The 26,151-nt window shown below is 43.5% G+C and overlaps 1 protein-coding gene across 1 annotated transcript in view; it reads left to right on the plus strand.

Annotated features, from left to right (window-relative positions):
* Window positions 1-26,151, plus strand: part of Zzef1 (zinc finger ZZ-type and EF-hand domain containing 1) — a 131,534-nt gene that overhangs the window by 40,302 nt on the left and 65,081 nt on the right. Inside the window, exons 10-25 of the mRNA XM_059271136.1 lie at window positions 3,999-4,090; window positions 5,115-5,263; window positions 8,776-8,887; window positions 10,035-10,247; window positions 11,153-11,253; window positions 12,714-12,883; window positions 13,928-14,061; window positions 16,591-16,661; window positions 17,726-17,840; window positions 21,846-22,005; window positions 22,748-22,869; window positions 22,973-23,095; window positions 23,821-23,987; window positions 24,068-24,149; window positions 24,639-24,840; window positions 25,914-26,062. Of these exons, the coding sequence (XP_059127119.1) occupies window positions 3,999-4,090; window positions 5,115-5,263; window positions 8,776-8,887; window positions 10,035-10,247; window positions 11,153-11,253; window positions 12,714-12,883; window positions 13,928-14,061; window positions 16,591-16,661; window positions 17,726-17,840; window positions 21,846-22,005; window positions 22,748-22,869; window positions 22,973-23,095; window positions 23,821-23,987; window positions 24,068-24,149; window positions 24,639-24,840; window positions 25,914-26,062 (2,162 nt within the window). The remainder of the gene's footprint in view (window positions 1-3,998; window positions 4,091-5,114; window positions 5,264-8,775; window positions 8,888-10,034; window positions 10,248-11,152; window positions 11,254-12,713; window positions 12,884-13,927; window positions 14,062-16,590; window positions 16,662-17,725; window positions 17,841-21,845; window positions 22,006-22,747; window positions 22,870-22,972; window positions 23,096-23,820; window positions 23,988-24,067; window positions 24,150-24,638; window positions 24,841-25,913; window positions 26,063-26,151) is intronic.

Here is a 26,151-nt window from a genome sequence, read left to right on the forward strand (position 1 = left end):
TCCCTCTACTCTAAAGAATTGGAATTTTTGTCTTTGTTACATGTGGAAGTAGAATTTTCTGGCATCAGAATGTGGACTTCTTGGCTTAGTTTTGTTTTGAATGAGGGTCTTACTATGTTACAGCCCAAGCTGACCTCAAACTCATGATCCTCCTGTCCTGGCCTCCTGTGATTGCTGGGTCTATAGGTGTATTCTCTGCCTGTATATACTGCCTTTACAGTATCCCCCAACTGCTTTACAGTATCCCCCACTTGCTTTACAGCATCCTCCACCTGCTTTACAGTATCCCTCCACATGCTTTATAGTATCCCCCACCTGCTTTACAGTATCCTCCACCTGTTTTACAGTATCCCTCCACATGCTTTATAGTATCCCCCACCTGCTTTACAGTATCCTCCACCTGTTTTACAGTATCCCTCCACATGCTTTACAGTATCCCCCACCTGCTTTACAATATCCCTCCACATGCTTTATAGTATCCCCCACCTGCTTTACAGTATCCCCCACCTGCTTTACAGTATCCCTCCACATGCTTTATAGTATCCCCCACCTGCTTTACAGTATCCTCCACCTGTTTTACAGTATCCCTCCACATGCTTTATAGTATCCCCCACCTGCTTTACAGTATCCTCCACCTGTTTTACAGTATCCCTCCACATGCTTTACAGTGCCCCCCACATGCTTTACAGTATCCCTCCACATGCTTTATAGTATCCCCCACCTGCTTTACAGTATCCCCCACCTGCTTTACAGTATCCTCCACCTGCTTTACAGTATCCCTCCACATGCTTTATAGTATCCCCCACCTGCTTTACAGTATCCTCCACCTGTTTTACAGTATCCCTCCACATGCTTTATAGTATCCCCCACCTGCTTTACAGTATCCCCCACCTGCTTTACAGTATCCCTCCACATGCTTTATAGTGCCCCCCACATGCTTTACAGTGTACCTCCAAACTGCTGTAAAGTATCGTTCCACATGCTTTTACAGTATTTCCTGCCTGCTTTACAGTGTGGGCTTTCAGCACTGTTCAGTCTGAAAATCTACACAGGCTTCCCTATCTGTAAGACCTGTAAGAGGCCTTGCCCCTTGCCTGATTTGAATACTTCCTTATTCTCCCTGGATCCTTTGCTAGCCACCTCCCCTTCCTACACTCTTCACTTTGGATGGGTGAAGTTTTAGATTAGGGCTATGGCGGTAGATTTTCTGTTTCTTGTTGTGGTTTAGAGTATGGGGTGTGGACAGAAGCCCTTGACTTCTCCTAAACACTGCTCACCCAGCTCTGGCTGTCTGGAAACTTGGGCCATATGTGGATTTCTTAGCTGAAGAAATGAGCCTAAAGAGCCAGCGCAAGAGGAATGGCTTTTTCTCTTTCCCTTAGAACAGTAAAAGCTCTCTGATTGGTACACTTCTAGTTCCTCTTGTCTAGGATGTTCCAGTTTTAGACAAATGCCACTAGAGTGCCCAAGAATGCTCAGGGAAAGAATCTTGACATTTGAGACAGCTGATGTTCCTTAACTTCTGAATGGAAGTTATTGCTACTAGTGCTTGGGTCTTTAAAGGATAATTGACCAGTAGGAGCTGGAGGGACAGATGCATTAAATCCTTCAAGTCTGTGACTGGCTAAGTGTTTACTTCTGTCATTGGCAGGTAGGGAGCAACTGACCGGGCAAGGTAGTGCACACCTATAATCTTAGCATTCAGCAGTGTGAGGCAGGAATATCAGATGTTCAAGGCCAGCCTAGGCTATATAGTAATAACCTGTCTCAAAGAAAGAAAAAAAAGTTAAAGGCAAGACAAGGAAACACAGAGTTATTTGTTTTTCAGTGTGTATGCTCGTATATGTGAGTATGAGTGTGTGAACACAGGTGTACATGTGCCACAAGCAGGCATGTGTAAATTAGAGAACAGTCTATTTCAGCCTATACAATGTATTCCTTCTTTAAAAAAACTAAATTATTTTGGGGATGCAGAGGTGGTTTTGCAGCTAAGAAGACTTTCTGCTTTTGGAGAGGACCTGGATTCAGTTCCCAGCACTCATATCAGGTGGTCTTAGATCACTTGTAACTCCAGATCCAGGGAATCTAATGCCCTCTTCTGGCCTCTGTAAGCACCTATATACATACATGTGGCACACATGTGTACATTCAGGCACACATACAAACACATAAAATTAAATTAGCAAGTAATTAAAATCTTTAAAAGTATTTATTTTGGCCTAGTGTGGTGGTACACCTTCAATCCCACCCAGCAGTAGAGAAGCAGAGACTGACAAATATCTGTGAGTTTATGGCCAGTCTTGGTTTACATAGTGAGTTCCAAGCCAACTAGGCTACATTGTGAGACTCTGTCAGGAAGGAAGGAAGGAAGGTAAGAAAGAAGAAAGAAAGAAAATAAATCAGCAGGACATGATGGTGAACACCTTTAATCCCAGTACCTGGAAGGCAGAGGCAGGGCATCTTTGAGTCCAAGGCTAGCCTGGTCTACAGAATGAAATCCAGGACAGCCAGGGCTACACAGAAACCCTGATTCTAAAAACCAGAAAACAGTTTTATACAATAAATTCCCATAAATAGATTCATTCAGGACTCTGGAAACAATTAGGATTGTCTGGGTGTATTACTCTTAAAATTGTGTGTATTTCTGGCACCATGCTTCCTTAAAATTGTAGGCAGAATAGCTATTTGATAATATCGGTTGTAGTTTTAAGGGTTTTTGCCATTGTACTACTTCTCAGCCCTAATAAAATCAGATCATGTGATGAATTAGTAAAGGCTCCTTTGGATTCATTTTCTTGGTCTTGGTGATACATTTTTCACATTGTCTTGTGGAAACCCAGTCTATGAATGTTTGTATTACTAAACTCAGGTATGAAATACATGGACTTCATTGGGCGGTGATGGCCCATGCCTTTGATCCTATCACTTGGGAGGCAGAGGCAGGAGGATCTCTGTGAGTTCGAAGCCAGCCTGGTCTACAGAGCGAGTTCCAGGACAGCCAGAGTTGTTATACAAAGAAACCCTGTCTCAAACAAACAAACAAACAAACAGCAACAACAACAAAAAACCCGAGAGAGTGAGAGAACATGAGCTTCATTTCAATGTGTTGACTTTACAAGAGAATGGTTGAAAGCAGCTCAGGGTCCCAGGAGGGTGTTCATGTCGCACTGACTTGAGCATGTCCTTGCATTACAGTGTTGCACATTGTGTAGCAGCAGATCTTCTTGTGAGTTGAGAGACAAAATGCAACCCAAAACAGTCTATGACTCTCATACAACGATAGATGAATAACTCTGACTTTTAATGAAGGAAAGAATTAATAAGTTACTATCAACAGTAAAAAGGAAAATTCATAAAACACACAAAGACCAATAGGAATGGTGGAATTTGCTTACAATTAGTAATCAGCTACATCTCTATAGAATTTTAATTATTTTTTCATTTTTATTTCTTTGGGCAAAAATCACTTGCATTACCCTCAATATTCAACTTACAGAATTGTAAAATAGCTTAGAGACAGGAAAAGCTGGCGATAACTCAGAATGTGTTAGACAGGAGACCCGGTAATCCCCCTCCCATTTCGTTGTCTTTCGTAATCTTTCCTGACAGAATGTTCTAGAAGCTGGCTAGTCTTTTTCTCAGCTGCTAAACCTACTTGTCTTTTGTCAGCCCAGTAAAACATTAGTCGTGGCTTTAGGGGTGATTCAGGGAGATGATTGATCTTGCAGTTTTCTGTCTCTTTGATTTAAAATCACAGTCTGAGGAGGTTGCACTGTGTGTGTGTGTGTGTGTGTGTGTGTGTGTGTGTATGCTTAGCTAGTGCTCTTATTGCAGGGGGAGAGGTGTGGGGGAGGGAGTCATATCTGCCCAAAGAGGTATTGTTTTTCTAATTGTCACAAAGGTACCAGATAGGCTAGTTACCCTTGTTTTTGTTGATTCTTGATCTTAGGACTATAAAAATGATTCAGACATCTTAACTTTCTTTTCATTTTTCTTAGGTTTTCTTACAGAGACTGGAAAAACCAGAGCAAGTACTATTTTTTCTGCAGGGACTGAGTCTGCCTTCCAAGTTACACAGATCAGAATTATGGTAATTTTCCTTCTACCTTCTTTAAGTAGTGGTACTTCTTTTTAAAAGTAAATTAGGGCTGGGCGGTGGTGGCGCACGCCTTTAATCCCAGCACTCGGGAGGCAGAGCCAGGGGAATCTCTGTGAGTTTGAGGCCAGCCTAGTCTATAGAGCAAGATCCAGGACAGGCACCAAAACTACACAGAGAAACCCTGTCTCAAAAAAACAAAAAAGAGGAAGGAAGGAAGGAAGGAAGGAAGGAAGGAAGGAAGGAAGGAAGGAAGGAAGGAAAGAGAAAGAAAGAAAGAAAGAAAGAAAGAAAGAAAGAAAGAAAGAAAGAAAGAAAGAAAGAAAAGAAACGAAACAAAAAGTGAACTAGGGTCTGGGGAGAGAGCTTAGCAGTTAAGAGCCCTGGGTGCTCTTCTAGAGGACCTGAGTTCCATTCCCAGCAACCACGTGGTGACTCACTATGTGGTATCAAGCATGGGTGTGGTGCACAGACATATATGCAAGCAAAACGCCCCCACACATAAAATAATAATAATAATAATAATAATAATAATAATAATAATAATAATAAATTTTAAGTGAATTGAGCTGGGCAGTAGTGGTACACGCCTTTAATCCCAGCACTCAGGAGGCAGAGGCAATGGGTCTCTGTGCATCCAAAGCCAGCTTGATCTATAGAGTGAATTCTGGGACAACCAGGGCAAAACAGAGAAACCCTGTCTCGGGGGGAAGAAGTGATTTGGATTATGTTTCCAGAGGTCCTTGCCTTTCACTGGGTATGCAGTGATTATTTTTCTCTTTTTCCGTCCTCTAGCAGAGGGCAGGGTACAAATTTGGATCCAGTTATGTAAGTCTCTGAATGGTGGGACTGTAAGGATGGAGAAAGCCAAGCTAACATTTTGTAGGATAGCTTTCTTACCTTATAGGACATAATATGTTTGAATATTGCTTCATTGGTTTCACTGGGCTGTAAGCTGTTAGAACTTAACCATATCAACTGGAGAAAATAGCCACAGAATTTTTGCCTCTGTTTCCAGGTTCGCCGCGGTGGCATCGGTGCTCAGTGTGGGCTGGTATTTGCCTATAATTCACCTTCTGATAAGTTTCATGCAGAAGAGCACTTCAAACGGTTTGAAAAATATGACAAGTGGAAGCTCCAGGAACTGAGGCAGTTTGTAAAAAGCAGGTACAGAGCAGAGGGAAAGTCCATGTGGTCAGTAAGAATGTATCTGTTCTCTTGCTGGGTGTGATACCACACGCCTTTAACCCCAGAGTTTGGGAAACAGAAGCAAGTGGACCTTTGTGAGTTTGAGGCTAGCCTGTTCTACATAGTAAGTTCTAGGCCAGCAAGCACTACATAGTAAGACTTGGTCTTTTAAAAAAAAAAAAAAAAGATGTATTCTTATTGTCAAATTATGCTCATTGAAAAGGTACCAGTAACCTACCACAGAGGCCAGAGGCCTTTGTTACTTTCTAAAAGCATTTGAAAAGAGGGGTGTTAATTTGTTCATAATTTCTTACTTGGCCCTTTCTGTGACAAGGGTCACAGGTCTTCAGAATGGCTGGGGAGTGATACATGCCTTAGTTGGCAGCAGCCTGAGTTTCACCTGGCCACTGGGAATTTATCCTTTCCTGAACCCTTCTCCTGCCACTCAAGCTTTAAAACAGTTTTAAAAATTTCTTTAGATTTATTGATTTAATGTGTGACTGTTTTTCAGTGTGTGTATGTATATGCACCGCGTGTGTGCCTGGTGCCTATGAAGGTCAGAACACATTGGATCCTTTAGAACTGGAGTTATGAATGAATGATTGTGAGCCACCATGTTGTGCTAGGCCTGAGTCTTCTGGAAGAACAAGTGCTGTTGATTCCGATCCTTCCCTCCAGCCCCACTGTTCAAACTTCCATTGAAAATATTTATTAAGCATTTATTATATGCCAGGCCTGATGCATTGAAGATCTCGCAGTGGAGAAAGTACTAGAGAGGGTACTGTAGTGACTACAGAGAGCTTCCTGCAAGGAGATAGTGTCAACCGTGTAGTGAGTGCAGTGCAGGAGACCTCTGGGAGCAGATAGCAGGCCTCCCTTGATGGGAAACGTAACCTGGAGCCAGTGAGCAGTGCTGTGTTCTTTCTGAAGAGTGACTTACATACTAAATAGCTGCTTGAGGAAGTAGTGGGTGCCTTGGGCAGAGACAAGAGTAGGCACTAGGGCCCAGAGGTGGAGTATGGCATAGTGAAGGAGCTGGTGGTTATGTGGCTGAGCTGTACTGTTGGGGAGAGCTGGGAGAGACAGGTCAGTAGAAGTGTCTCTGTTTGTTTCAGGTCTTAGGTTATCTTTAAAGCACATGTATGTGGTAGGGGAGGCAAGCAGGCAGAGGGTGGAGCATGTTATGGGGGAGTTAAGAGGAAGGTGAAAGAAATCACATGTGTGTTCTAGAACTACTTAGGCGTGTGCTGCAGCACCGTGGATAGAGGAAAACAAGCATAGAGGCAGAGACTGGAGGAAGCTGTTGCCAGGAAGCTGAAGGGAAGAGTGGCCTAGACCAGCGCAACAACCTTTGTAGCCAGCAGTGGAGCAAGGTGACCTGATGCAGTAGGGCCTGGGGATGACCGACTAGAGAGCAGGAGAGGAAAGAAGGCTTGAGCAGCACCAAGTTCATGGCGTGGGCCAAGGGCAGGTGAGGAACTTGGTAGTGCCTTTCTCTGAGATAGAAAATGTCCCAGGGAGAAGCAGGTTTGTGGGAAGACTCTGAGATGTGTTATAGCCAGTAGGACAAACAGGTCAGCAGCCTAGAAGAGACTCCTATATTGTGGGGACAGACATGTCAATCTTTGACATGGTCATTAAAAATATTAGATCCAGGTGTGGTGCCTCATGCTTTTAATCCCAGCATTCAGGAGGCTGAGGTAGGATTGCTGAGAGTTCAAGGCCAGCCTGAATTACAGGCTGAGGCCCTGTCTCAATCGAACAAAACTAAATGAAGAGGTGGAGATAGACGAGCCGGCTTTAGAGGACTGTGGACTAGGAAGACAGGTCATCTTGATGAGCAGCACTAGTTAGAGACAACAGAAAACTCAGAGAATAGGGGGCAAGCCAGGCTATACCTTGGCTGTTGGTTTGTTTTTTGAGATAGTCTTATTAGCCTGGATAGCCTAGAACTCACTATGTAGCCCAGGCTAGCCTGAACTTGTGGCAGTCTTCCTGTCTTAGCTTTATATGTGCTGCTTTTATAGGTGTCTGCCACCACACCCAACATAATTTCTCTTTTAATAATGGCTACAGGTGCCACCTAATTTTACACTCTTGGGATATTAAAATAGGTCTTTTCCTATAAATTTTCTGTCAAACAAGGTCTTTCATATCTTATACAGGATGAATTTTTTTTAACCTAAATACAAGCTTATTTATGAATCCCTTAATGATTTGATCTGGTTCTAGCATGAGTTATTCTTCAATATAGGCCAACTTCGTTGGCCTACATATATAATCCATTTCTCTCCAATTGGAAATAAAAATGACCTGCCTGTTTTGTTGTGTCCTTCTGGCACTCTGCTCCCCAGTCAGCACCTGCCTGCTGTAAAGTGTGGTTTAGTGTGAGAGCATGCTTCTACAGTCCCTGACTCTTTGCCAGCTTTCTATGTTGCAGACTTTCTTGAGAAGACTTTTTGCCAGGCTTGGTGACAGGGGGATAGGAAGATTGAGAACTCAAGGCCAGCCTGGGCTACATAGCCGAGGATGGAACCAGGGTCTCACACACTCTAGGCAAACGCTATGCCACTGAATTATATCCCTAGTCCTCAAAGAATACATTTAAAAGTCCTCAAACATGTATTATGGATGAGACTCATTAGAGCTTAGGAAATTCTACCTGTTCTGTTGTGGTCAGTTGTATCACAAAAGATTTCTACCAAGAAAGACTTATGTGAGGAAGAGAACAAAACTTTTCAAAACTTTGTTCCAGAACCTATTCTGGATTTTCTTTACTTTTCCCTGTAGTTGTCTGTAGTTGCTTTTCATGCTTGTACAGACACTCTTGTGCTGTTAGTGCGATGGTTGAGTCATAGGCCAAGTAGTGTGAGGTTTTAAAAATGGAACTTGAAGCCAGGCATGGTGGCCTTTAATCTCAGCATTTGGGAGGCAGAGGCAGGCAAATCTCTTACGAGTTCAAGGCCAACCTGGTCTATATAGTGAGTTTTGAGGTAGCCATGGCTACATAGTGAGACTCTGTCTCAAACAAACAAAGAATGGTATTTGAAAAGAATGCCTGCTCCTTAGTTAGTTACTTAATTGCTGAAGAGGGAGCAGCATTTACCCATCCAGCTTTTAAAGAGCAGCCTGCAATTATGCTTTAGTTTTAAGGATGGAATGCATCCTTTAGAGAACTTGCTAATCAACAGAGACCCGTGAAGGCTGAGATTTTCCTGTTTGAGAGCTCCAGGATCTGAAGCATCTATCCTTCATCTGTTTGTACATGGCTCAAACCTCAGGCTAGACATACAGAAGTTAGCCAGTTCTAGGGAAGGGAAGCTACTCCTGCCTCTCCCTCAATGCTCACCAGAAGTTCCCATCTTGGTGCATCACTCCTGCATCTTACCGGAAATGCCTGACTTAAGTGCCATTTGGATGAGGCCTTACCTGTCAGGCTCTGAAGAAACTGAAAAGTAGGAAAATGTTTATGATTACACTCGTATTCACAGGATTGGTTGCTCATCTGATGACCTTGGAGAGGATGATCCCGTTGGCTGGTTTGAGCTAGAAGAAGAGTGGGATGAAGCAGATGTCAAGTTGCAACAGTGCAGAGTTGCCAAAGTAAGCAGTAACCCGTTTGCACTTCACTCGTTCACCTGCCCTCCCCTTCCACAAACACTGCTCACTGCACCAGCCCTGAGCCAGCACCGGGGCTGTAGAGGGCGTGGAGAGACAGATGTAATATGGCTGTGACAAAGGAGGTTTAACCCAGCCTGGGGTTCACCAGAGAAGACTTCATTTGAAAGAGGGTGTGAAATCATCCCAAGTGCTGGAAGAGGATTGGGCCATAATCTTTAGCTTGACTGAGATTTGTCAGCAAGGCCCACTACAGCGAGTAGTACACAGGCATAAATGCAAGAGGAATGGGTAACTGCCTTCCCTTGTAATTTATTTTTCTTCAGAGTAAATCTTAAGAGTAAAAGTAAGAGAATTCAGAACTTTCTTCAGAGTTCATAAATAGTATGTGCTCAATACATATCTGTACAGTTGAGTGATAGGTGCAGAAAGGCTTTCTTTCCAGTGAGATGGCTCAGTGGGTAAAGAGGCTTGCTGTCAAGCCTGAGGCCTGAGTTTAAGCCCTGGGACCGACACAAAAGGAGAGAACCAACTCTTTCAGTTTGTCCTCTGACCTCCACAAGCATGCTGTGAGATACACACATGAAATAAATAAGTAAAATGTAAAACTGGAAATAAGAGAAGATAGCAAGGCCTTTATGAAAGGAATTTTCCCTTTGAGAAGCAGTTTGCACCAAAGCTGAGCTTTTGAAATGCCTTTGCTTTGTTTGCACAGACAAGGCTGTCTCTTTGCTTCCAGTGTATGAGTTGCACGTGCTGGTTGAGAACTTGAAGAGATTCCGTAGGGAATTGACTGTTTTCATCAACTATCTGGTTTTTGTTTTTGTTCTTTCTCAAAATGACTGCCAAGAAGCAAACCTAGTTCTCTCACTCCTACCTGGCTTTGGCCTTTCATAAAGCCATTGTTCTTAGTATGGTCTTTACAAAAGCTCACTTGTCCAGTGTTTGTATTCTTTTTTCTGTTGGCTGAAGATACCGAACTTATTTTGTGTCCCCAGTATTGGGCATGGTGACTCTTTATAAAATACTTAACTAAAACCAAGGGGGACTTTCCTAAAAAGCCCTCTGAGTCATCTTTCATTGCACTTAGGGACTCCAAGTCCTTCTCTTAGGTCTCTTTTATCCTTTCTAGTACTTGATGGTGAAGTTCCTGTGCACCCGCCAGGAGTCAGCAGAGCGCTTGGGTGTACAAGGCTTGAGTATCTGCGGGTACCTCCGGCCTGCAAGGGCAGAAGCTGAACAAAGTATCCTCTGTGCCCACTGCAGAAAGGACACAGAGAATATCTATGGGGCCACCCTGCTCCTCAGGACCCTGCAGTTCATCCAGCAGCTCGCCCATGACCTGGTAGGGCTTTTTCCCATTGTTATACAACATTCCTCTAGGAGAAATGAATGACAATGTTAAGGGAGGTAGGCACCTTTAAAACCTGGCCTCTCTGAAGCGATGGCAATATCAGTGAACACAACAGCTCTCATACTGCATGATAATTCAAAAAGGCTGGGGAGAGTGGGCTCGGTGACACCAGTCTGTGGAATACTACATGGCATGTGGCCATTGTGAGGTCCCTTGGAATAGACCTACAGATATGTGGTTCTGTACCTATCTGTGCTTGCCCAGGGGCACCAAACAAAGCAGCATCACAAGATTTGTTAAGTCTTAGAATTGCTTCTCACGTCTACAGGTGAATTTCATTTACTAAATAGACAAAACTGTCAGGGTTTGAATTTGAAATATTTGGGGTTTTGATGCTGACTTTTACAATTACTAGTAAGTCACAGTGTCAGTTCACTCAAGGGCCTCTTACCATGGAGTGCTTGGCTTACTTCAGGGGAGCCCTCGGGTGTGTATAGCAGTGTCTACCCTTAGCTTCCTTTCCCTTCAGTGACAAGGGGCTCTTGAGCCAGTGCGCATATGGCGTTTGGGTCTCTGTCAGCCAAGAACTCTTATCACAGCAGAGAGAGAGAAAGGCCTAGGAGTAGTGGCTAGGTTACAGCAGAAGCGCAGCCCACATGTAGGGAGGTCAAATAGACTGCAGGACGGTCCTGAGCATCATTTTCATGTTCGCCTTGATGTGTGTGTTAGTGTCACAGTTATCTGTGTATGCACATGCGTGTATTTCTGGGTTGTGTGGGAGTTTCACTCAGGTGGATCATCTCACTTCTTAACAATGACAAGTAAATGAGACATCCCAGTATTTCTCTAAATATATTTTTTAATTTTACTTTTTTCTGGTCTTTATCATTTTTTAGGTGCAGCAGAAGGAAAGTGGCTTAAAATATAAGTCTTTCCTGGACTTCACAGGTCTTGATTTGCAGATCTTCTGGAATTTTTACAGTAAATTAAAGCAAAAGTAGGTCAAAATTTGTTATAAATTGACAATCATAAAAGCTAAACTGGATATTTTTTTCTAAATTTTTTTTCTTATAGGTATTCTTCTGATTTGAAATATTTGATTGTTGAAAATGGTACCTCAGATTTCTATAAAATGTTTAGGAAGCACTTCCCCAAACATTTCCTTATGATTGTCCTGCTAAGTAAACAGGTCAGGTATTACAGTGATACAAGTTGGACATCTCTTATCCAAAATCCCAAAGCTGGAAAAAAATTTTGTATGTTACAAGTATTCACTTCATGAATCACAGTCAAAATGCAGCTGAGCTAAAAATACTGTATGGCTGGGAGTCGTAGCCCAGAGACATAGTGCTGACTTAGCATGCGTAAGGCCCTGGCTTCAGTCCCCAGCACTGCAAACAAAAGGGAAAGAAGTTGTATACAAAACAAATTAATTTCATATTTAAAAATTATTCACTTGTTTATTTATTTATTTATTTATTTATTTATTTATTTATTTGTGTGTGTGTGTGTGTGTGTGTGTGTGAGAGAGAGAGAGAGAGAGACACTTGATGCTCATAAGGGTGGGTACATGGACCTGTGTATATGTGGAGGCCAGAAGAGGCATTGGGTATCACATTTTCTTAGTTAGGCTGGAAGCCAGTAAGCCCTAGAAATCCTGTCTCTGATCCCCCACCTCCTCCCCAGACACACACACACACACACACACACACACACACACCTTGGAGCTGGGTTACTGCATTCACAGGGATGCCTAGCTTGTTACATGAGAAGTGGAATCTGAATACCAGTTTTTATGATTGTGGAGCAAGTCATCTCCCCAACTCTATGAATTTCATATTTAAACTTGGGTCTCAACTCCAAGAGAGCTCTCTTCCCTCCCCCCTCCCCTCTCTTCTCCTCACTTCCCCTCTCCTCCCCCTTTCTGCCCCTCCCCTCCCCTCCTGTCCCCCTCCTCCCCTCCGCTCCACTCCACTCCACTCCCCTCCACTCCACTCCCCTCCCCTCCCCTCCCCTCCACTCCCCTCCACTCCACTTCCCTCCACTCCACTCCCCTCCACTCCACTCCCCTCCCCTCCTCTCCCCTCCCCTCCCTTCCTTCCCTTTCCCTCTCTGATGCATGCATGCATGTGCTGATATTCCAAAATCATGGGAAAAAATCCAAAGTTTAAGCCTCTTGTGTTGTGACCCCAGCTGTTTAGATAAAGGACATGATTTGTCTCCTCATCTTACAGGTGAAGACACCAATCGTAACTATGCTTCCCTCCCCAGTGGGCAGTCAGACAGGGCCTGTTTTCACGTGTTTGGTAGTGTTCCTCCCAGCTGCCTCTGGCTTGGCATTCCTTTACTGAACTGAACCTGATGGCTTGAGGGAACTCGGTTGTAGACAGCTGTATGGCTTTGGAGGGTGAAATGAACCTGCCCTTCTGTTCTCTGACGTTCTTTGTCCTTCTGAAGCCCAAGGGAAGAATGCATTTGTGCACAGACCCTGCTGCTGCAGCTTCTGCAGAGCTGCTTCTCAGTGCTGCAGAGTGACCCACCAGCTGCTTCTGAGGAGGAGAAGCCTGCCGCACAGTGCCCTGAGGGAATTCAGGCGGCCAAGGAGCTCTACACACACTTATGTGATGGTAGGGACTGGGGTGTGCCTTGAATGTGACTTTGTACAGTGGCCACTTGCCTATAGAAGTGTGAGGGGTCCAGTGATTGTGTGAGCCAGAGATTGGCACTGTGGGACATGAACCTGCCTCCCTCCCTCCCTCCCTCCTTCCTTTTCTTTCTTTTTTCCTTGAGAATAGGTCTTATGTATCCTAACTGGCTTCCTACTCACTAAGCAGTTGAGAATGGCCTTGAACTTCTGATCTTCCTGTCTTTACCTCCTGGGTACCAGAATTATAAGCAAGTGCCATTGCACTGTTTTATGTGATCCTGAACCTCAAACCCGAAGCATCACAAATGCTAGGCAAGGCCAGGCGGTGGTGGCACACGCCTTTAATCCCAGCACTCGGGAGGCAGAGCCAGGCGGATCTCTGTGAGTTCGAGGCCAGCCTGGGCTACCAAGTGAGTTCCAGGAAAGGCGCAAAGCTACACAGAGAAACCCTGTCTCGAAAAACCAAAAAAAAAAACCAAAAAAAAAAAAAAAAAAAAAAAACAAATGCTAGGCAAGCATTCTGCCAACTGGTTTACCTCCCTAACATAACAGGAGCATTTTGTTTGATGCCTTTTGGGTTACTGTTTTGAATTGAGGATTTGTTCTTTTACAGCCAGCTTCCTGCTAGTTTCAGATGCAGTTCTATTATATTGGGGGTAATTACTATCACACTGTTCAGCCTTATCTTCATTCAAGACACTGGGATGAGGCCAGTAGATGAGAGTGAGAGATTGTAATAACAGATTGTGGATGAAACACATACCACATCTGAGAATATTTTTAAGGCTTTGCCAAGTGTGTCTGAAGAGAACAAACAAAGACAAAAACTTGTCCATATAGTCTTTGTTTTAGTTACATGTAAACAAAAACTAAATTACTTATACTACCTAATGTATATACAGAAATAGCTCACTTTGATACGAAGTACAACATGGAGAGTAGTGAACCTGTAATCAGTTCTAGCAGGTTAGTGAGTGAATAGATGGAGTGTGGTAGAGCTGACCCATTGCTCTTTCTCCGTTAGTGGTAGATAGAGCTGATGGAGATTCCATGCCCATGGAGATCCTAAAACAAGAAGTCAGGAACACCCTTCTCAATGGGGCTGCCATCTTTTTTCCTGATCGACAGACCCGGCGGGACCAGCTCTTCACCATGATGGTAACTATGTACCGAAAGTGTGGGTGTCATGACTGAGTTAGTCTTTATCTTCTCTAAATACATGACAGTGTTTTCTGACACAGTCACTATCTGCCAGGCTTTGCATGAGCAGTAGAAGGACGTGTGCATACTCAGTCTGGATTTCACAGCCTGTCCTCTTCATAGTCACAGTGTAGTCTCACCCTCATGACTTGCCTACAACCAAATATTCTTACCTTTCTTTCCCACGAAGAAATTAAAGCAATTACAAGAAAAAATTAAAGCAGTAATATAGTGAATCCTTATCACTCAGGCTAATCTTGTTTCATCTGTGATATACCTCACTCTCCAGTTCTCCCACCCACCCAGTGTCATTTTGAAGTAAACCCCTGACCTATTGTAATAATAACCAGCTTAATATATGACTGTGAAGAAAACATAACCAGGTTTTAATCCTCAGTTGGTCTTCTTACCCTCCTAGGGCCCTTCTCCATGTTACTGAGAGTCAGTACTGTGGTAAAAGGTACTTTTCATAGTTAAAAGCACTGTATTGCCAAATGGAACATTTTATACCAAAAACTTCCCCATTTGTTTGCTGGAAGCATTCATCAGGTAGCTGAATGATGATTTGTTGTTGATGTTGTTGTTAGCATGTGTCCCATATGAAACAGGAGACATCTGACCACTTGAATGGTGTGTCTGTTAGCAAAGCAGCCTTGTCTCTCTGTTCATCCCTTCAGAAAGGGATCAGGTTGCTTTTTTCCCTTCACACTCTAGTGAATTGAACAGCACTGCTAACTTTGATGTTGCTAAACAATTCTCTTCAGGTAACTGTGTTCGTTGTGACCATCTCTTATCTTCCCACTGTTTTGTTCCTTGCAGAGGCCTAGGTCTTAAGTCCTCTGGAATCTCCCTCAGTGCCTTACATAGAAATAGGTGCTCAAGGGCTGGTGACCCCTTGTCATCTTGACACATAAATATATCACTGTTAATCCATAACATTTCCTTTCATGTTTATCTCCAAGATCACACATGATATCAACATTACAACATAAGCATTTCAAGTTTTGAAAGTCCTACAGTCTTTAAAAATTCAGTCTCTTTTAAAATCCAATCTTTGTAAAATTCCAAAATCTCTTTAAAAGTTAAAAGTGTCTCAACTGTGGGCTCCTGTAAAATCAAGACTAAGTTAAATAATTTCTTACTTCAAGAGGGAAGAACCAGGGTACAGTCACCATCAAAGTGAAACCAAATCAAACTCCAAGTGTAGAAATAACTCAGTGTCAGTACTGGCACTCACTCATCTTCTGGGTTCCTCCAAAGGGCTCCGGTCACTTCTCCAGCTCTGCTCTCTGCAGAACACACAGCTTGTCTCCTAAGCTCAGGCCAGCTCCGCTCCACACCTGTTGCTATGGTTGATGGTCGTCCCATGGTACTGGACTCTCCAAAACACTGGGCTCTCTTGCTGCAGCTGGGCTGCACTCTTTCCAATAGCCTCTCATGGGCTCCCTTCATGGTGCTGAGTCTCAGCTTCTCTGCATGACCCTTTAGTTCTGGGCCTTCAACTGCTCCTGAAGCTGTCCTTTCTCCAGTAGCCTTGCCTGGCCTCTCACAGTGCCAAGCCTCAGCCGTTCTCTATGACTCCTTTATGCCTTCAAAACCAGCACCACCTGAATGATTCTTATATAGTACCAAGTTTGGTTGCCAGTGTGAGGTACAACCTTGGCTGCCTCTGGAACACAGTTTCTGTGTGCTGACTTTGAGGAAATACTTCTCAGAAGATTTCTGTGGTGATACATTGTGTACTCTAATAAAATTTGCCTGAAGATTAGAGAACAGAACAAGCCACTAGATTAAACATACCCCAATAATGCTGATCTCTTCTTAATCACTGCTAATTTCTTAGCTCCAGCTGATCAGTGTCAATTGTCCCAGGAAAGCAACAGCTTTACTTTAGTGGTTCTGGTCTCTTGTTAATCACAGCTGATTCTTCAACCCCAGCTAACCAGAACCACAGATTCATAACTCAAAATATGCAATGGTCATAATAGATTCTTTAGGTGACTCTGAAACTCCCCTCTGGACCTTCATAAGCCAGGCCTTTATCATCTGCATTTCTCTCAACACTCTTATCTTCTAAGCTCTCATAGAACAGCTCACCAACTAAGCTTTGAACACTCAATGGCTTTTCTAGCCTGAATTTCCAGAGTCCTTTTACAGTCCTCAAAAAACAACATGGTCAGGTCTCTCACAGCAATACACCATGACCCAGGTACCAATTTCTGTCTTAGTTGGGGTTTCTGTTGTTATGATGAGAAACCATGACCAAAGCAACTTGGAGAGAGAAGAGCTTATTTAAAGGAAGTCAGGGCAGGAACCTGGAGGCAGGAGCTGATGCAAAAGCCATGGAGAAGTGCTGCTTACAGGCTTAGTTGGATGCTATGAGATGGTCCAGTGGGGGGGTGGTGTTCTGTGGTGTTCTGTGCTGCTCTAAGGTCTCAAGAATGTTATGGAATCAATTTTCTAAATGTACAGTTTCTGGTTTCCTAGAAGAATGTCACTGAGCATGAACACAAGCAGTCTCTGCAACTCACTTTCCGTTCACTCTGCACATATTTTAGGTAAGTTCACTTCTCTTTATCTAGTCAAGTACTTTGAATCTTTGCAAAATTATTATTATTATTTTAGCTATTTCTTGTTTCTCATGTCTTTTGGAATTATGCTTTCTCTGCTAATCTAAAAAGATCAGTTTGTGAAGTTCCTACTAGGTATAAGAGTGATTGGAATAGTGATGTACCCCAAGTCCCAGTCATTATAAAACCAGTTGTAGTTGGGCCCCTTGTGAATTACTTTCTGAGTGCTTCAGTTTCTAAGGGAATTTTAAAGAAAAAAAACTATAACTAAAGAAGGTTCAGGTCTTATATTTAAATCTATAGACCCAACTACTTAAAAACTAACTACAATCCAGTGTAGTGGCACATGCCTGTAATTCCAGCATTTAGGCAACAGAAACAGGAGAATCTCTGGGAGTTTGAGGCCAACCTGGGTCACATACATAGTGAGTTCCAGGTCTGTCTAGGTTACATAGAAAAGCCCTGTCTCAAAAACGAAAACAAGGCTGGGGAGATGGCTTAGCTGGTAAAGTGCTTGCCTTACAAGAAGACTTGAGTTCAATCCCCAGAATCCACATTTAAAGAAGAAAAAAAAAAAAAAAAAAGCTAGGCATGGTGGTGGTATGACTTGTAATCCTAGTGCTGGGGAGACAGAGACAGATGGATCCCTAGGGCTTGCTGACCAGTCAGCCAAGGTGGCAGGTCCCTGGCCAATGAGTGACCCTTTCTCAAACACAGTGGGTAGTTCCTAAAGAACAATACACAAATACACAAAGTTATCTTCTGGCCTCCATACACATGTACACACACACACACACACACACACACACACACACACACACAAGCACAGAATAGTAGTTTGCAGAAACGAGAAGCGGGAATAGGGAGGACTTGAAGATGTGTTGTTATCCAAGATGCTAATGGATTTGCATATGATATAATGGACCCATGTAGCTTGTCTTTTGGACCCCTGACATTGAAATCTGTCTACATTCTTTTTTGGAACCTTCAGGGTCAAAAACATGAAAATCCTTTTCTGTAACCAGGTGTTTGACAAGTTTGTGTCCTTTCAGTGATAAAGATCCAGGAGGTCTTCTGCTTTTACCTGAGAAAAGTGACCTGACCAACACAAACACCAGTGAAGTCCTGGCGGTTATGAACACCCTCCTCTCTGTTGCTGCTCGAGAGGTACCTAGTGACAGCGACCTGTTGTCTTTCCTTCCTGCTTTCAGGAGCATGATTATGCCAGTCACTGTGCCCTCCTTGTAGCCCTCATTTGCAATGGATTAGACTTTGATATTGACTGCTTCACATGGACACAGAGGTTCCCAGCCAGCCTCTGCAGTCAAATTAGCGGCTTTTTGTTTACCTCAGCAAGAAGCAAAAACGTAAGAGTCCTTGCTTGCTAAGACTTCTATGAGCAGAGGGATGAAGTCATCAAGTGCCCGGGGAGTACCGGTCAGTGAGCCCAGCAAGGTCTGATTTTTTATATTTTTTTTCTAATTTTAAACTGATTTGACTTTTTAAAAACTTAAGATCAGTTCATGAATTTTCTGCCCTAATAACTATGATATTATGATCTCTTTATCTTGTGCTGGTGATATATTTATATTTTGTACTTCTCAGAATGCAGCCCATACTGCTACCAAATAAGCACTGCCTGACAGAAATATGGTTTCCAGGCCTTACCCCATGCTGCTGTTTTCAAAATCTTAAGCATTTTTACCAAGCACCCCAGGAGACTCTGAGATAGCCTCCTTGGCTAACTCTAGGAACCTGAGATTTCAAGGTGCTCGCATAGTAGGAGAAAGGTATTTGGAAATGTGGACTTCAGAATCTTGTACCTTGTGGTTGAGTGTCTTTAAGTCGATTTGTTTATTTATTTATTTAATTGTTTATTTTTGGTGCTTTTGTTTTTTTATACAGTCTCATCTATCCCAGTCTAGCCTACCCAGAATGACTAAGTCTGTGATTCTTCTGCCTCCACCCGCTGTGTGCCTTGACTAGAGGTGGTGTGTGCCACCATACCCAGTTTTTACAGTGCTGGGATAAAATGCAGGGCTTCCTATATGTTAGGCAACATACCAACTGAGCCGCATCCCTGGCCCTGGTCTCCTCCAGTTGTTCGTGCTTTCCTGTTGTCAGGTTGTTGGTAGAGCCACCGCAGGAGTGGGCTATTGAGCAGCCCCTCCACTTCTCTTGTAGCCCTTACTTACAGAGCACTTAGGCTAACTAAGTCACCAGTGGTCACAGGCCCACTGAGGCTGACTGCTGTCTAGCTACCATGTCTTCAAACTAACATGACTTTTGTATTACATTTACTCTCTGTTTTTGACTTTGTGCTCTCTATCATGTTTCTGGACTCTTTTGCTCTTCTCTGAGTCTTCCTTATAATGCTCACTCTAACTAATTCTTACCTACGTGTGCTCTCTACCCCAGCTGGCCACTGCTCATTCTAGTCTCCATCTTGTTTCTGCCATTCCCATGCCTTAAACCTCATCGCCATCCTGTATGTTCCTCAAGTGCAAGTCTTTCTAAGCTCTCCCAGGTCCCTCTGCAGTCACATGCTGATGTAGAAAACTTCAGGGATCCCACTGGGCTTCACTCTGGCTGTTTATGCTTTCTGTCGGAGGAGTTGCTAAATGCTGGAACCGGGACTAAATTCTGGGCCACTCTGTCTTGTCCTCTTCCCACAGGGTCACACTTGTAAACTGTAACTAGAGAAATGAGGTGGCATTTGTGCTTGAGAATTTCCCATAAGCCTTAGCATTTGGAGATGAAGCACTTATCCTGTCACCCCTGTCTCATCTGAACACAGGGGAAGTTAGATCTGCGTTGAACCACCTAGCAGAGATCATTCCGCCTCTAACACAGTTCCCTGAGATACTGGTGATTACACAAGAGAGGTAGAGTTGGATTAGGAAAAAGTGTAAAAATGGTCAGAATGGCTTGCCTGAAAGTTTTCTCCTGAGTTTGTTAATTCACGGGTATCCACTGGATGCCTACTGTGTACAAGGCCCTGTGCCAGGCACAGAGGGTACAGTGATAGAGAAACCCAGTCTGGAGAGCAGAAGACATGTGATCACATGTGATCAGACACTTCTCACTATGTAGTCATGCCATCAGAGGGTGGGCATGATGGTCCTTGGAGAGCTGGGGAGCACACGTAGCCCTTTCTAAAGGAGTTCAGGAAAGGCGTTTTGAAGAAGGTGGTGCTGGAGCCTGGGAGAGGCATAAATAAGGTCTTGTCTAGCAGAGATGAAGATGGAGGCAGTGTAGATTGAGGGAGCCCGTGACAAGATGGGAAGGAACAGGTGCTTAAAGAGAAGAATAGCAATGAGTGGACTCTGGACATGTAGAGCCTTAGGAGGTAAGATCTGGCTGCACACTCCAGAAAGGAGTCAGTGCCGGGGACCATAATGTATAACACACCAATGGTTGTCGAAGCTCTGGCTGGCAGCTGGCACTTGGAAGGCATCTACAAAGAAAGGACAGCTGGAAGAGCAGAAAGGATGTGGGCAGGATTTCAAGAGAACTGCAGCTCAGCAGGGAGGAAAAGTGAGGGGATGGGTGAGCAGAGCATCTGAGGTGCAGGGAGAAGCTTTGACCTCCAGGTGATAACTGATACCTGTGAGGAATGGTGTCCCCAGAAACAAAAAAATGAGAGGCAGAAGTAAAACCACAATAAATGAAGGCACCTTTAAGTTTTTTAAGTTTATTTTTATTTTATGTGTGTAAGTATTTTGCCTGCATGTATGTATGTATGTATGTGCATGACATGCATGCCTGGTGCCTTTGGAGGACAGAAGAGGGTATAGGATCCCTTGGAACTGGAGTTACAGATGGTTGTGAGCCACCATGTGGGTATTGGGTACTGAATCCAGGCCCTCTGCAAAAGTAATAAGTGCTCTCAACCTCTGAACCAATTTAGCTCTCCATCCTTTTTTTCCCCCTTAAAAAAAAAATAGAGCCAGATGTGGTGGTGTACACTTTTAGTCCCAGCACTCGGGAGGCAGGGACAGGCAGCTCTCTGAGTTTGAGCCAGTCTGATCTACAGAGCGAGTTCAAGGACATCCATGGCTACACAGAGAAACTGTATCTCAAAAAACTAAATAAGTAAATAAATAAATAAATAAATAAATAAATAAATAAATAAATAAATAAATGAATGAATAAGTGAATGAATGAATGAAGCAGGGCCTCACACCCTAATGGCCTGGAACTCAATATATAGAACAGTCTGGCCTTGAACTCACAGAAATCTCCCTACCTCTGCCTCCTGAGTGCTAGAATTTAAAGTATGTACCACTATGCCCAGCTATGTAACTACCTTTTACGATGAGGTACACATGCAGAAGAGGATGGGTGGATGGATAACACACACACACACACACACACACACACACACACACACACACACACAATTTAAAAATCAAAACTCTCTTTAAGGACTGGTCTCTCTGAAGTCCAGGCTCCCTGCCACTGGTCCTTGGTGGCCTAGCTCCCTCACCTCTCTCTAAATAATTTCATTTGGGTTTGCTGGTTCCCTGTTTTTCCTTTCTCATTATTCTTACACAGGGTGTTTGTTTTGCCTTACAGAATCATGTGCATGTAATCCTCTGGGACACATTTGCTTTAATGAGCATTGTTTTTGAGATTCATTCATGTTGACATATGTGCTATCTTTCATCTGTGTACAATAGCCTTTTTGACATGTTGTAATTCAACTGATGACTTAGTTCCAGCTTGGGGAAGTTATTCCACAATGGTGCCGATATAAATTATACCTATAATTCTTATGTGCAAGAGTTTATCTCTAGCGGTCAAGTGACCCCCTCAAGGGTTCAAGAACAAAGATGGTGGTTAGACATCCATAGAGAGATGAACAGTTATTTTAGGGTAGGAGGAATTTGATCAAATACTTGGGAAGAGCCACAAAGAGAGAAGAAATGTGAACATATAAGAGAAGACAGAGATCGGCAGTGGGATGGGTTCCTTGGGGTGCAGAAATAGATGTCTTATGGAGGAAAACCTTTTGAAGAAGGGAGTCTTCATAAAGCCATCTTTCTTGGCTTGCTACTGGATTGACTATTCCCCATGTGCATGGTGTTTGTTTTGTTTTCTAGTGATAGTTGCTCTGGTAGAGATCTCTCTGAATAGTCTTGTTTGGACACTTTGTCTGCTTTCTTGCAGTGTGAGTTGTTGATGCTCAGCCGGGCCCATGGGGAGGTTGGCTCCGTGCTCTTCTCCCTGTTCTGGTCTGTGCAAGGCAGCTTGCTCTCCTGGTGCTTCCTGCAGCTCAAGAGCACAGACACCACAGCCAAAGAGCTTGCAATGGATCTTATTGAAAAATGTGAGTGTCAGTAATCCATGGCCACAGACACGTGTCTGAGTTTGACCTGGCGAGAATGCCCTTCCTTAGTAACTTACGTCCTCACATATCAGGCATGCATATGGCTTCCTGTATTATGGCCCTGTAACAGGGCTGATTTTTATCTTTCTTCTTCTTTGAGACAGAGTCTCATTACTAGCCCAGGCTGACCTCAAACTCAACAATTTTCCTACCTCAGTTCCATAGTGCTAGGATTATAGGCATGTGCCTCCGGAACTGGCACAGCTTCACTTAAAGAAATGTTATCTCCACTTCTCTGAAAAGTAACAAAAACAAAGGCATCACTCACTTTAATGGCAGCCTTTTACTGAAATCTGTACTGCTTTCCCCTCCCAGAAGCATTTGCACAGTGGCTAATAGTCTCATCTGATCTAGAACCCCTGCTTCTGTATCCTTGTATAAGGTGGTTCTCAGCCTTCCTAATGCTGAGCCCCTTTAATACATGTTGTGGTGACCCCCAACCATAAAGTTATTTCCTTGCTACTTCATAACTGTAATTTTGCTACTGTTATGAATCATAATGTAAATATCTGTGTTTTCTGATGGTCTTAGTCCACCCCTGTGAAAGGGGTCATTTGACCCCCAAAAGGGTCATGGCCTACAGGTTGAGAACCACTGCTCTGTAGCTTCATCTTTGGTGACAATTAAGCAAGTAATGTTTCTCCTATATAAAGTATTAACTACTCTCTTTATGTTTTGGTAGATGTGGGACAGTTTCTGGCAAGCATGAGAATGATTTTGGAATCCCTTTTGTCACAGTATAGTGGAAAGACCATAGTAGAAAAATTATGTAATTCGGTGTTTTCCATGGCAGCTCGTCAACTGGTAAGAGAAAATGGGAGCTGTCTGTAATAAGTTGGGAGGGGTGCTCAGCCCAGAGAGAGCCTAGAGTAGATGCTAAGTCCTCCCTCTGTTCATCCTCCTGCAGGTCATCTTCCTACTAGACTTCTGCACTTTAGATGTTTCCCACTGCACACTCCTGAGAGAGTTCAGTACCCTCACAGAGCTGTTGAAGAAGCTATGCAGTGACCCTGAAGGAGGCCTGAGCAAGGTGACTCAAGGTGGCCCTTGAACCTGCATTTTCCTCTCCTGGGAGACAGTGACTGCTCTGACTGATGCCTCAACATATAGATCAGTTCTTCCAACAAGGGTAGTAAATGCTGACCCTAGTAGATTTGTTATCATCGGTATCAGAAAAGAGACCCAAAGGAAGTCATGCAATTAATAGCATGTGAAATTGTATAAAATTCATAGGGGTGAATACTCAGCTGAAGTTTAGAAGACTTCAAAGGCAAATTATTTTTCAGTAAACAAAGTTTCTAATGGTCAGCATCCCACAATAGCCCTATGGCAATAGAAAATACATTTAGTAAGTTTAAAAGGTGGTCAGGGAAGAAGGGAGAAACCTCAGACTTGCCAACGTCTCAGATAATAATGTTAAGCCTTGTTTTGTTAAATCTCAAATTAATTTTTTTGTTTTTTTCTCCACTGAAAAGTCATACTTGTAATCATTTGTAAGAAATAGTTCTGTTATAGCTGAAAGACAGAAGCTGGTCACAGCCCTTGGAATATAGTAAAAGCAGGTGTATGCTGTACTAAGTGATGAGCAGATGTTGATGTCTATATGGACTGCAAGGTCAAACATTCCCTTTAGGCCCACACAGGGCCTTTCCAGAGCTGTCAGAGCCCATATCCCTGCAGCACTGATAAGCACCCTGTTGTACCAGCTGGAGTGAAGTGATCTGAGCTGTTTTCTTGACTCATTTGTCTTCCTAGCTGGACGTGGAGACCTGGCAGCAGGAACAGCCTGTGGTATTGCATACATGGACCAAGGAATCCACCCACAACTATGAAAACAACTGCCATGAAGTGTCTGTCTTTGTTAGCCCAGGGGCAACTTATTTTGAGGTGGAATTTGATGAAAGATGTGAAACTGAAAAAAGGTGAGGCTCATAGGTTCTTTTCTCAAGACACAGTGGGTCAAAAACAGGAGATGGAAGTAACAGGGACTGTGCTTTCACAGGTATGATTATTTGGAATTTACTGACTCTAGAGGTGGGAAGACACGCTATGACACCAAAGTTGGCACTTATAAATGGCCCAAGGTGAGTGACATTCCCAGAAGGAGGTGAAGTGCCCCTTTCTGCAGTTTTTCTCCTTCACTAGTCCTCGCTCAGGACAGTAGAACTATCATTCTGGGCTAGTGGATCCAGGAGAAGGGCCCAGAATCCAGCTCTGAGTTAGTTCTGCGTGATCTCTGGCTAGAGGTTGGGAGCTGCCTCCAGCTGTTGATGGCTGCTGTCAGGAGTCTTGGTTGGTAGCGTAGGCCTATGTACGTATGATCGCTGCCTGGGAAGGTTGCAGACAGGTGGTCAGCCAAGGTCTGTAAAGATGAGCAGCCTCTTTTCTGCTCACTTTGCTTCTTTGTGAGGACAGTTATAAACATGGGGGCTCAGTTGTACCTTTGTACATTTCTCCTTTAGTAGTTTGAACTTTTGGAAATAGAGACTCCTTAAAAGTTTCAAGCTGCTTGTTGACTACTGAGGTGCAGCCTCCTGCCATCTCTTTGACCACATGACTTTGTTTGTCTCTAGAAAGTGACCTTTAAGGACGGTCCTCGGCTGCAGTTCCTCTTTCATTCTGACAGCAGTAACAATGAGTGGGGCTACAAGTTCACTGTCACTGCGTATGGCCTGCCTGATGTTGCTGTGTCTTGGGGTTTGGACTTGCAGCTCCTTGTCTCCCGACTGATGGGGCGTCTTGCTTCCCAGTGCATGGCACTCAAGTCAGTACATCGTAAGTCCACAGCCCTGATTCCTTTTCATCAGAACCATGTTGAAGAGCAAGCTGGGGCTCTCTTCTAGGTGGTCCTTGCATAGGGACAGAGCAAGGTACTAATAACATTGACACCGTTGTCAGGAAATTTCCTGACTTGGGCTTTAGCCCTCATCACAGAAGGTGCCTGGAATCTGTCTATGGAGGATAAGTGGGTGAGGAGCCAGGTTTTAGCAAGCATGGTGATTTTTCTTTTGTAAATAGACTTAGATATACTCTAGCCAGAGGGCAGAGATACAGAATCAAATAACTGCGTGTCCTGTAAGTGGATATTTATGTAGTCTGTAGATATAGACATATGCCTTTATATTAAAATAATTTAACTTGTTATTAAACTCTTCCAAGATTTAGAATAAACCTTTATAACACTCGCAGAATAAATCTTTCTGTTTTCAGGCCTGATGGCGCATGCTTTAAATCCCAGCACTCGGGAGGTAGAGACAGGTGGATCTCTATAAGTTTGGGGTCTACCTGGTCTTCATAGTGAGTTCTGGGCCATATAGTGAAACCCTGTCTAAACAAACTTTTTTTCTGTTTTATTATCCTTCTATATCATTTCTCAAGTTTTTCCAATTGTAAAAGTAAAATATCAGAGACAAATGGCATTTGGGAAAACAAAACAAACAAAAACCCCAGAACAATAGAAACCTCTTCCGCCCTAACACCTGGAGACGACTGTGCCCAGCACCTTTATGTCTCCCTAGACTTGGCTTCTGTTCTTATTTAGATCTCGGGTGAGTGTTTAATTATTTTGTGTGAAAACAGCTTCCTAAATGGTGAGTGTTTTCACCTGAGAGGTGGCTCCCCGTGCTTCCCTGCTTACTGAGTCTCTGCTGCACCCGCCCATAGCAGAGCAGCAGTCAGGCCTGAGGCTCCAGGTTGATCCATGGTGTATGTTCATGAGGTGTCACATTCGTTCTCAGAAGTGTAGGTGAATTTCCTCCAAAAAGTTTTTAACATTTTCTTTGTCAGCTCAAAGAGTTTTGTGTACTGAATTAAAAATAGAAGTCTCATGAGCCACCTTTTCTCTACAGAATTAGGCAGTAACATGGCAGTATCACAGGCAAAACTGGCTTCAGTCCTGAATTCTCCATTGTGGAAACCTGTCTTCAGGCATCAGATTTGTCCAGAGTTAGAATTAGAAGCAAGCTGGCCCACTCACCCACACCAGGATGGGAAGGAGGTATTTACTCCTCTGTCACCTTTCTGTTTATGTGGAAACTTGTGGCTTGTATCTGTTGCCTTAAGTTAAAAACACTGTGTTTATGTCTT

The sequence above is a fragment of the Peromyscus eremicus genome, chromosome 8a, assembly GCF_949786415.1.
Source record: "Peromyscus eremicus chromosome 8a, PerEre_H2_v1, whole genome shotgun sequence".
NCBI classification, from domain to species: Eukaryota; Metazoa; Chordata; class Mammalia; order Rodentia; family Cricetidae; genus Peromyscus; species Peromyscus eremicus.